The sequence below is a fragment of the Nilaparvata lugens genome, chromosome 1, assembly GCF_014356525.2.
Source record: "Nilaparvata lugens isolate BPH chromosome 1, ASM1435652v1, whole genome shotgun sequence".
In the NCBI taxonomy this organism is placed as follows: domain Eukaryota; kingdom Metazoa; phylum Arthropoda; class Insecta; order Hemiptera; family Delphacidae; genus Nilaparvata; species Nilaparvata lugens.
Window position 1 is genome coordinate 15,103,982 of NC_052504.1, and position 12,700 is coordinate 15,116,681.

At 34.9% G+C, this 12,700-nt stretch overlaps 2 protein-coding genes across 2 annotated transcripts in view; one reads left to right on the plus strand and one right to left on the minus strand.

Moving 5' to 3' along the window:
- The window catches only part of LOC111046147 (platelet-activating factor acetylhydrolase), a 28,644-nt gene extending 26,502 nt beyond the window's left edge, over positions 1-2,142 (plus strand). The window contains exons 9-10 of the mRNA XM_039431525.1: positions 375-514; positions 1,468-2,142. Of these exons, the coding sequence (XP_039287459.1) occupies positions 375-514; positions 1,468-1,583 (256 nt within the window). The 3' untranslated portion in view covers positions 1,584-2,142. The remainder of the gene's footprint in view (positions 1-374; positions 515-1,467) is intronic.
- Positions 2,143-3,078: 936 nt separating this feature from the next.
- On the minus strand, positions 3,079-12,000 carry LOC111046160 (KICSTOR complex protein C12orf66). The gene is made up of 7 exons (XM_039431510.1): positions 11,834-12,000; positions 8,218-8,355; positions 7,117-7,247; positions 6,421-6,552; positions 5,782-5,920; positions 4,862-5,055; positions 3,079-3,763 (listed from the first exon to the last, which is right to left on the minus strand). Exons 1-7 carry the CDS (start codon positions 11,936-11,938, stop codon positions 3,334-3,336), a joined length of 1,269 nt encoding a protein of 422 aa, XP_039287444.1. The 5' UTR covers positions 11,939-12,000; the 3' UTR covers positions 3,079-3,333.
- Positions 12,001-12,700: the final 700 nt, after the last annotated feature.

Sequence of the window (12,700 nt, forward strand, 5' to 3'; positions counted from 1 at the left end):
CTGTAGAACAACTGTTTTGACGACTTTAAAAAAATGACGACTGAAAAAAAATAATCGAATTTTACAATTCACACAAAGAAAAAGTACTCTGAAAACAATTATATGTAGGCTACACATATACTGACAGAAGTCTGATCGTAGTTTCAAATATGAGCAAGGAAATTTGTGTGAGTGTACCACACCAGATTTTTAACCAAGTATTTCATGAGGAAATCATAGCATATATGCTATTTTTGGAGGACTATACTATTTGTTTGTAAAGTTCAACTGTAATTTATTTGTTAAATAACTACTGTGTTTTCTTATCTGTAAATGAACGTATTTTTATATACGATTTTTAGAAAAACTATATTATTGCAATTTGTTATTTCCAGACATACGACACATGAGCATCAAACCGACACGGCAATTGTTTGGGGTTCTTGGCTCAATCTGTTCATGAAAAAACTAGATAAGTCAGTTGCATTGAAGATAAACAACTTCCTGGCTCTGCAATTCCTTCATAAACATTTCGGTAAGGATCTATTATTAAAAATTGATTTTTCTAAAATTGTATTCGTTTTTTAAAATGTATGTGTGTCACATAAGGTGTTGTTATTAATTCGTTTTGAACTATACAGTACAGTCTAATTTTTGAATATTAGTTATTAAAAACTAGTACTCATAATATAATAGTATACATTTATGATATACATAGTAATAACTAATATTCAAAAATTAGACTGCAGTGTCGTCAAAAATAGTTCAAAACGAATTATTAACTTGCAGTTCGTCATCGATAGTGTAATAGATAAGTGTTGTTATTTATTAATTATAAATCCACTTTACGATTAATCATCATATTAAATTTACAAATTGAATAATTATTCTTTTCGATTCGATTAGTCTGGAAAATGTAAATCTTCCATCACAGTTTGCCACTGCCACCTTGTTCTCAGATTCAAATTCACTTGGAGAGCCGACTCCTTTAAATTTTAGTAAAAGTTGAAAAATCGCTTTTTGGTGGTTCGGAACCCACCTTGAGATGTAGGCCCACTCATCTCTCAACATCATCAGTCTCATTACCCTTGCACAGGCCTAGAGCTCATTTGAGCATCAGCCTCAGCAAAACAAATCGCTTCTATATTTTGGTTTCTTGTTTATATTTCCTATTGATCCTACCTATTATTCATAGAAATTTCGAGATTATTAGATTAATTCGTCAAAGTCAATGAGCTCATGTTTCTATAACTCAATGGAATACTCATAATGTGTATTACCGGATCTCATCGTAGTCATCGTAGTTCCACAAAAAAATCTGTTTTATATTTTGGTATCTTGTTTATATTTCCTATTGATCCTACCTACAATAACTTGAAACTTTGAGATAATATGCATCTTTGAAACATTGAATCTATTCCTATGAATTCAATTAATTGAATTTCACCCTTATAACGATCCATTTCATAATGAATTATTCTTTTTCAGGATTTCCAAAAGATATAGACGACTGTGACAGTTACATAAAAGAAAATGCAGAAAATATTGTTGAAGGACCAATTGCATATACCAGAACAGCAGTGAAGAAATTCTCCGTTACGTGATAAAATCTTCCAAATATCCACTGATATGAATTTGCTCAATTACCAACAAAAAATTAGATTGAAACTGTAGAAGAGTTAACTGTTGTGAAATGAGTTTTCTAGTTCTCTTGAATTTCACTAGCAAGCCATTAAGCTCGAGTAGTTCATAATGTAGAAAACTCGTTTTCTGATATCAATTCCATCTAACTTCATCAAAACGTTCCATTTTTCTCAATTCAAACAGTTTGTTGTACCTAATCGAGATTTAATATTATTGTTTCCAGTTATCCTTTGGTATGTAATTCAATTGGTTACATATTTACGGTTTACAAGAGTAATAATATAATATATCTGTCATCTAAGAATTAGAAACGTCAAAATAGAAATGTGTAATTTTGTGATAACGCACATTCCAAGAAAACCAACGAAGACTGATTGTTATTTTCCATGTATTTAATGTGGATATTGTTTCCATAATTATATTATATCTCTGAAGTTTTTATTGTAACTTCATTTTGTTGAGTTATTTCGAACTGTTTTATATAATAATTGAAATTTTATAAACGTGGGTTGGTAATTAGGATTTTTATTTCACCACCCTTTCCTCCAAATTTGCAATTGTAATAAATTAGAATAAGCTGTTCAGGAAAGTAATCATTGTGGGATTTGCTTTTTTTAATACTGTTAGGCCCGGTTCCTATGACACTTAATAAAAAATATGATTGACCATTAAAGCTATAGATTTAATAAGCGTAATTGAATGTGTTTTAATAAGTCTTGTTAAAACACACACAACACAACAGATTTAATAAGCGTAATTAAGTACGAAATATTTTTCAATATTTCATTCCCTCTTGACATTTGGTATTGTTTTCTGGGAGAATTCGAGTGGTGTTATGGAGTTATTCAGACTGCAGAAATGGGCATTGAGAGTAATGACAGTAGAAACAAGAAGAACCAGTTGTCGGCTGATTTTTAAAGAATTAAACAAATTTCCGTTGCCTAGTCTTTACATTTTCGAGACACTTTGTTTTATAAAGAAACACCGTCATGAGTTCAATACAGGAGAGGTATTTCAAAATTACGAAACTTGGTAGAGGCAAAACTTGAGAGACGAGGTTCACACAACTCTTTATCAGTGGGGAGTGAAAAGCCCTGGTATAAGATTGTTCAATGTTCTACCTGCGCATTCCAAGGAAATGAACGATAAGGATTTTAAAACAAAAATAAAAAAAATAGTTATTGAATGTCTCCGCAAATTCAACTGCCGAATTTACGGTTAATTGCGAGCAACTAGGACTGACTAGACAAATTTAGACTGATTGACAAATCTACATATCCCTTTTAAAGGTGGTCAACAGATGATTTGATAATAATAATTGACCATTAAATCTACTATCTGAGTATGAGTTCTACTATCTACTATATGAGTTCTAGAAACGGGGTATTGGCCACAAATAACGAAAATCAGGAAAACATCAATCACATAACTTGATCAAAATGAAAAGAACGGGTATTCTTGAAAAATAATAAATTTTATTCAATATTAACGACAGTAAAATCTTGTAAAACATTTACATAAATGGTAACATGACAAATCCTTAGGATCAATAATGATTTGTGTGATGCCGCATCCACATGTTGGCCCAATGAAGGCCAATGACGACCAGCGCCAGGGTGTGGATGGGTGGTTTGTCAACCGCTGGCCTTGATTGGGCACTGTTTACATTTCAGACTGGCCAGCTTACTGGGCAAGGCATAAGCGTTAGCTTCATTTGTTGTTGAGTTTCAAGAGAGCAAACACCCGATTCCAGCGCAGTTGTGCGCACAACTCACTGATGTTGTTCTTGATGGAGGTCTCTCGGTCGTCCTTCTTGGAGTCGAAGACGACGACCAGAGTGACCCGCGGATCGACGAGACTCATGAAGTAGGTGTACTTCTCCTTGACACAGTAGATGCAAATGACCTCCAGGGTGGAGAGTTCGGCTCGGCGCTCGGACAGCGCCTTGGTGATGGTGGGCAGTTGGTCTTTGGGTTTGACCGGGTAGCTGAGCATGACTGTGAACTGGTCGAGGGGTTCGACGGCGCGCTCCGGGTGCTGGTAGCCGGGGCCACTCGACAGCAGCTCCGCGTCGCCGCCCGTCGCGTCCAACACTAGCACCACACAGATCGCATCGTGTTTGCGCTGCAGGCTGTGGATCCTGGTCAAACAATACAACAATATTAAAGAAGGATTCCTCCATATCAGTAAACGTTTTCGGTGATGCGAGAAAATTATTCCCATACGTTCTAATGGGATTTCAATATTCACTCTCCTTTTTAGGGCTATTGATTACTAGAACACACGATAAAAAACTATCAAGTACCCTTTATTTCATTGCAACGCTACTAGTTTTGGAAGAGTTGAAGCTACTATTGAAATAAAGAGTAGTTGATATGTTTTTGCTCGGCCGAGCTGAGTGGAAATGGGAATAATCCCATTATATTTTGTCCCATGGGCATTATATTTTCACTGTACCGATCACTGACTCAGATACTAGATACTGAATTTGCCTTTATACTTAGAAATAAAATAAACAAAGAAAAATATTTTATGTAACTATGAAAATTTATAAATCGTGAGAAAAAATATTTTCTTGAAAATATACTTTATTTAGTAGAATATTTTACATAAAATATATTTGATTGTTGATTGTTCTTGAATGAACGATTAATACTACATCAGAATCGGCTAACTACTATAGAAGGCAGTGGTAACAAAAATAATCGGCATCGCTGCTTTTATACAGACTATATAACATAGACCTCACTATAGAATGTTAGTTGGATGCTTTGCTTCGTTGTATAGGATCGTATTTAGAAGGTGCCGCAGACGACAGACAGTATGTAATTTATGCCTCAATAGATAAATAAGTGAATAAAAATGTTAAACAGTTTAATGACAATAAACTATATAGGTCTAGTATAAGGTATCTATAAAGTAATTGAATAAATAATTTTGTAGGTATGCCGATGGAAATTCTTCAAATATACCATAAAAAGTAGTATATCGTTCAAAAGGATGCTTTCTTTGGTGAGGTTTTCTCACCTGACTGTTGAATGTTTATTATCATTATTTCAGTTTATATTATCTCATTTGTGTACGCTAAGCGAATTCCTGATTTTTTTCATTATGAGATATGCTCCTGTTTGCAGACAAAGTTCTTTTTTGTTGAATTCAATATTTGATTATCATGTTATTCTGTAATGTACTTGTCATTGAATAAAGATTTATTCATATTTATGTTGAGTTTACTCACTTATGCATATGATCAATGTTGTGTTTACTGCAAATGGTTCTCATATCTGGGCCGGTCGTCTGCTGAACTAGGACGCTATGGAAGTAGAGCGAGAATTTAGCAACGATTGCATATTTCAGTTTGACCAGCCATTGGCACAAAGCCGGCGTTTGGTTCCCTTTCAGAAAAGAAGCGCCAAATCCCAATTTCCAAGACTTGAAAACAAATTTTAAAAGAATAGTTCATACAATCTATAGATAGAAGAAAGAAAAATTGACACAATGAAATGATTCACATAAAATCCAAGTTAATTTACAAAAATAAGTTATTTCTTTTCTTCGATGGTTTTCTTTCATCATAAAGTGTATTTTTAACTGTCTCACCACAAAGGTAATCAGTAGATTGACATGCACAATAACCTTCAAATCCCATCGCGTTGAACGTGAAGCAAGCAGTCAATTATTTTATTTTTTGCTGAGGATGATGTCCACACTTCAGCTCTTTTGCTGAGGATGAGCTCCAGACTTGTGCGTGGGTAATGGAACTGGTGAGTGGACCAACAGCTTTAAGTGGGTTTCGATCAACTAAGAAGCGATTTTAAAACTTAATTCTATTCAGAAGAGTTCGGCTCTTGAAGTGGTCACCCTACAACGGGAGTAGCAAGCGCGTGGATCTTGGCTTATCGATAGCTTATCAGCGCGACAACGAAGCTAATCGCTTACCAAAAGAAACAATCATTACAAACCATATTCCACTTTGAAATCATCATTAATATAATTATATTCATAGAAATTGAGTAACACTGAAAAATAGAACACGAATTAGAAACTATAATTAGGCCTATATTTTACAAATTTAATTTACTAATATACAGCCTACTCATAAATTTATACTGGAAAATTAAAATTCTTCAAGCAATAATTATTATTATCATCACCTACCTCTCTATTTTGGAGATTTTTTTCCCAAGTGGTCAAGTGTGTATTGGAAAAATGGAGATGCGTCAAACAGGGTAAAAATTGCCAACTCTGCAATTCTGAAAGCGCTTGCAGCAAATTTTTCAGAATATCGTATTCAAGACTGAAAATAAAACAACAAAATTTATTTTAGTGAAAAGATTGGTGCCTCACAATAAATTGAAGTAAAATTAATCTATACCGGTCAGTAAAGCTACAAAAATAATGAAAATACTGGGATGTTGTCATAAATATCATTAATTTATTGTCAAATTACATTCATGTTTCAACACCAATGGTGTCATTTTACAATAAATTAGTGATATTTCTGAGTCATCTCAGTATTTTAATTATGGATAGATATTACATCTCACCAACAACAGTACGTACCTAGACTACAAAAAAAGTTGTTATACTATTAAGAATATGTTGAACTTGCAATATAATGTGTTCCAATAAATTATTTTTATTACTTTCTGAGAAGAACTGAACAGTCTAAACCAAGTTCATTTATTTTTAGATTATCAATTTGTAATTTTATAAAGTAGCTTAATACTATGATGTCTGTAACTGTAAACCTAAAAAAATTGCAATGAAAGTATATATTGATTATTATGTTTTTACCTGAACGAAGCTATGAAAGGAGCTATGATTTCTAAACGGCATGAGAACGGTTGGATAGCATTAATCATAACTAATAGTTCTGAGGCTTTGACAGCTTTATTACTCGATCCAATGGTATACATTCTCTCATATCTTTGAAAAAAATTATTAAGGAAAACAAGAATAGATTACGGTATGTACAATTTTATGGATTATAGTGAAGAAAGAGATTGAACATCTCTATCTTCCGATTGAGAATTTCAAGGTTTTCTATTGAAGAAATATTTTTTTCTATTTAGTGAGAGATGTTTATTTAGTACAATGCACACCGCTGAAATGTTCTGGTACCATTGACCGCGGAGCAATCGTTGCTGACCACTCGCACGCACGCTCACCCGCGCCTTACAAGATATTCCGTTTACACAAATCTATCCAAGTGAATTTATCCACTAGATCACAAATTTTCACTACATGCTGCTAGCACTATTCTACAACAAATTTATTTTACTACCTACGATGCAAAATAGTTTCTACCTCTACAACCTGATAATGACTCTACACTGACTGATAATTCTTATAACTGATTCAAATGAGTCACAAAAATTACGTCATTTTCCCTTTGGTGACGGTGAGACAACCAACAATGTATCTTCAGATCTGTTATATAGTTCAATCAGTAATTTTCAATTTCAATCCAAGAATGCCAAGTAAGGATACAAGTCGATTAGAAGGATTCGAGCAGCAGCGTGCTCATTCAGGTGCTCAGAAATTTTCGTAACAAAATCATCTCCATCCTCCAATTTGTTGAGATCAGAGCGAAACGATTCATACAGAGATCTGAGAGAATTCTAGAAACAAAAACAGGTACTCATAAACGTCGGATTGATTTTGATACATGGATCATGATTGGATTTATACATGTATAAACACAAATTCGAAGCTTATTTAAACACATTTATTTGAAGCTTAAATTGCTGCAATAGACTATGAACAAAGATTCGTTTCTATTGAATAAAGCTAACTTGATACCCAACATTGAGGGTCTTTATGCCCAAACAACAGGTTCTGTAGTGTGGTCCACCTTATAATGGCAGTGGATGAAGATAGAAGAATAGCGATGCCGATTTTCTGCATTAATTAATTATATTTCTACACTGTCAAAAACATAATTGTCATTGTCGTGAACCTAGAAAAGGATATTACCACCGGCTTTGTCAAATGATAGACAAGGATAGCAAAACCAAAGTTGATCAAATACTGTCATTATAACGTGGACCTCACTTTAGCACTTGTATGAGCTACTAGAGTAGTCAATGAAAGCCAACATTGCACTGTCGCAACAAATAAAAATACCTTATTGGTTATCCATCTTGTTTTCACTATTATTTTAACTATTGTGTTTTGATATAACTTTAAAGTGAAAAAACACTCACATTCTCTGGTGTGGCGACGACCGTCTTGTGCTGGTATTGCACATTCTCAAGCCCGACAGAAACTCCGAAAGTCAGTAATGTTTCTGTAGGGCTTGAGAATGTGCAATACCAGCACGAAACGGTCGTCGCCACACCAAAGAATGTGAGTGTTTTTTCACTTTAAAGTTATATCAAAACACAATAGTTAAAATAAAAATAACAAAACTCTATCATTCAACAGGAAAGTAAAATTAGGTACATTATACATAAAGTTGAACGATGGATTAGAAAAAGTTCATCCTGTAAACAAAATGTGTTGATAGGATGAATATAGTATAATCAGGTAACACAGTTTTAATGTCTACTGAATAATTTATTTAAATAGGATAATTCGAACTCGACTTACATCTTTCCTCAGAAATATTTTGTTCTTCATTGAGACAAAGGCTAGTTCAACATAAGACTTTTCCACAACTACAAGATTTGGGAGAAGCGTGAGAAGTTGTCGACAGGGTCCAGGTCTAACAGCATCTTTTTCTTTTTCCTGAAAAATTAAAAATACTCGTAACACAATTGAATAACACATTATTCTTATTATAAAAACAATTGACTCAGAAGCGATTGGTGTCGTGGTCGCGCTGATAAGCTATCGAAAGAGCGAATCCAAGGGCTCTGCCAATGAATCATGGTGTCCCACATGGTTTGGTGATTCGTTCGTGCGTGTCAGGAGATGATTAAATGCCCAAATTAAAATAAAAATCCACTGTTTTAGCAGCTTCGTCATTGAATACAAAGAGGTCTTGTCGATGCAAGACAGCATTTTTGGAGGTGATCATCTGACTGGATATCGCCACAGTCGCAGTGCGGGTCCTCAATCTGCCTCCAAGTTGTGCGATTTTCTTTCGTGCAGGCACACTCTGCTCTAAGGCGGTTTGGTTTTTCATCTGCCATATGACAGCTCTGCTCCTGTTGGAAGTTGCTCCCTCAACACTAGGTCTGTACTCATGCAGCATCTGTACTCTCATGCCATAATCTCATTCTTTCCTGTGGTGCTGAGGAGGCCAGCTCCTGTGTCTCTGTCAGAAAGCTGCGTCGGGACTTCAGCCGATGATTTGCAGGGGTGTGTCCGAACATTGGGTGTCTGTTGTCGTTAACCTGTCGAGTTCGCTCAGCCCCACCTGCTATCTCTCTACGGATTGATGGAGGGGCTATCCCACTGAGTTGATAGAGGTAGCGAGTTTCAGACAACCTGTCACAATTCTGCAGCTTTCATTGAGGGCCACATTTACCTTCTTAGCGTGGGCTGATAGGCTCCACACAGGACAGGCATACTCCGCAGTGGAGAAACACTGAGCTAAGGCTGTTGTACGCAGAGTGTGAGCGTCAGCATCCCAGGCAGAGCCAGTCTTTTTGCGTGGAAGTGCATTCCTGGAGTTGACCTTCATTTTTTGTTTTTTCACAGTGTCCTTTGAATGTCGAGTTTCTTTCCAATTGCACACCAAGGTAAGTTGGGTTTGCCACATCTGTCAATTGGTGGCCAAACCAAAAGATTTTCAGCTCCCTTTTGGCTTCTTTATTATTGAGGTGAAAAGCACTGACAACAGTCTTTGTTGTGTTCACCTTCATGAGATTTGCTTAATATTAAGCATCTCACTCTGGAATAAAACGGTTCAGTCTGTCCTCAAACAAACGGTTTGGTGATGGGACCTGTATTATTTCTGATTGCAATCAATGACCTTGATCCTGAGGGTAGGGCACTGAAGATTGCGGATGATAGCACGTTGATTTCTTCTGGCCCAAATCTGACCCAGGTTCAGAAGGAGGCTGATGTATTGTTCGATGCTGCTGGAGGGTGGTTGCAAGCAAATAAGTTGCTACTGAATGTAGACAAGACTCAAAGATTGGTTTGTACACTGAGTAGTAGTCAGGCCATCAGCACTCACAGTGGATCCTTAGATTTACCATCGATCCAAAGCTTAATGCCATATTGAGGGCATCTGTCAAAAGTCACCTATCTGCTTAGGAAGATTACGTCCTATGGACTCCAGTTATCAAGTATAAGACAAGTCAGGTCAATAATTTTAAATAACATTAATAATTCAACACTAACACAGTTGGTGAGCAGATTTGCTGGTGGTGTACCATGCTTCTTTCCATAGCATCCTGATCTGTGGACTGCTACTGTGGGGTCACGCTTCTGCATGTAAAGATGTGTTCAAGCTGCAAAAAGGGCCATCCGTATTATCACATTCAGTGGCTTCCTGGATCATTTTAGACCTCTATTCCAGTCTACAGGTATAATGGCAATCTACAGTCATTACATATATTTGTGTGCCGTGTTTGTGCGAGCAAATCTTGGAAAGTTCAGCACAAGGAGTGATTTTCATGGTCACAACACTAGAAGTCGAGGTCTTATAGAAGATGTGCCATACTGCCGTTTGTCAACGACCAGCTATCCATGTTACAAGTATTGTTCAAGCAAAGCCTGTTAAAATTTAGGTTTGATTTTGCTGTGGGACTGAAGGTCATGCATTTTGTTTTACTAAGATTCAATTTTAAATGATTATGTTTCAGCCACTGAAAAACCTTGTAACCTTTCTTCGTTTGCTTGATAACCTCTTCCCAAGATTTTTCCTGAAAGATGAGTGCTGGGTCGTCAGCAAAACAAACGGCCTTAGAACCCACTGAGTTAAGTATAACAGGAAGGTTATTAACATAGATTAAATATAACATTGGTCCCAATACAGCCCCTTGAGGTAGTCTCCAAGTGACAGTCAGGGGTTCACTGTTATAAGCACCACAGCTAACAACTTGGCTTCTTCCACTGAGATAACTTTCAAAAAAATCTAACTCTTTTCCCTTAATACCAATATTAGAAAGTTTTTGAATCATTTTATCACGTGGTACCGTGTCAAAAGCCTTGGCCAGGTCCAAGAACATGACCAAGGATTTTTTATTATTTTGGAAACTATTATATATTGACTCAGTAAAGGATTCCAAAGCATCCTCTGTGCTTTTACCCTGTTGGAAACCAAACTGTCTTTCATCAAGGATTTTATTCATATCTAAGTAATCTACTAGACTTTTTTCACAAATTTTTGAAATGGAGCACAACAAACTAATTGGTATGTCATTTTGAGGTACATCCTTGCTCCCATCCTTGTGTAAATGAATTAATTTTGCATGTTTAAAATGCAAGGGAAAGTAGCCAAACAAGAAGCAAGGATTAAAAATTTCTGAAAGAGGTATCGAAATTGTGTCTTTTAATAGTTTCAGTACGTTCTTAGATATATTATCTGGTTGGGATAATGCTTTATTATCAGTTGAATTTCCTCCTATTTCCTTGATTTCTTCTTCAGTAAATGTGTTAACGTTGAAGTTATCCTAAAAATCTATAGTTTGTTCCAAACATTGGATTTGAATTTCTCCACCTGTACCAATCTCCTCCGCTTGATTAATACCAACATTCACAAAATAATCATTCAAAGTATTTAGATCCGCAGATGGAAATGAATATATAATTTTTGTATAGTAGCGCTCATCGAATTTCCATCTAGCTGTTTGCCCTGTTGTCAATATTTGCAGTAGCAGAAGTCTTCGGGATGATTTACAGCATTTAATTGGGATTTTCGTATATATTATATTCTCTTTAATTTTGTCGAGAATGATTTTTCTTGAGAAACTGAAGGTTTACGAGATAAAATGGGAGAATTGAAAAAAGTCCGATATTTTGGGGGTTTTGGGGGTGAAGCTGCACTCTGGCGTGACAGCAAATTTCAGATTTGAATTCAGCGCCCCAAAATACATATAGAACCGTCGAGAAAAATTCTTTCGGGGCTGTTTCCTGAAAAACGCCAATCTGACTGGACTAAATATTATTAACTGGATTACAAAAAACATTGGAAACACAAAATATAACAGACCAATTTATACAACTACAGATTCAAATTGTAAAGGTAATTTACTTTGGAATAACATAAATACCCAATAGAAAAAGTATTTCAAAAATGCAAAATTCTTACCACCAACTCGCGAGCTTTGTCAAAATAAAGCTGTGAAAGTTGCATAAAAAATGTTGACAAGCATTCTGCACTACGTTCATTTGAACTTGAATGTTTTCTTTCCATTGGTGTAGTACCTATATAATTACAAAATTAGGGCAGTATTTATTACTTTGATAAAATACTTAACTAAACAAGAACCCATTATTTATAATAAACTAAACAAAGTTGAGCTTATTATTCCTATTTATTTACACCTTTGAATTAATGAGTTATTGTTAATCTACATGGTTTTATTTTTTATAATTATAGTTACGTATTACATAAGAACAATAATAAGAGAATTTACAAGGCCGGCCTTGTAAATTCTCTTATTATTGTTCTTATGTAATACGTAACTATAATTATAAAAAAATAAAACCATGTAGATTAACAATAACTCATTAATTCAAAGGTGTAAATAAATAGGAATAATAAGCTCAACTTTGTTTAGTTTATTATAAATAATGGGTTCTTGTTTAGTTAAATTTTTTATTGTGCAAACGGTCTTATACTCTAATTTGAATGTAAGTTATAAGGTTAACCAAATGGTTTTTCAAATAAATTAGAAACATATTGTACAATAAATGAATAAATATTAATAAAGCCCTACAAGATTCATCTTATCTTTTTCTCCTTCTGTAGTGCGATCAGTAACATTATTGTGACATTCAGCTTTCAACATCTTGTTTGTTTAATAAACTACTGTAAGGGAAAAAAGTAATCATGTATATGATAAATTATTTATTCAAATTCCTGTAGTTGATGAAGATTCAATTAATATTGTTCACGATTACACAACACTCAACTTTTGAAACTTTCAACTCAACTTTGAAAGATTTCTAAATA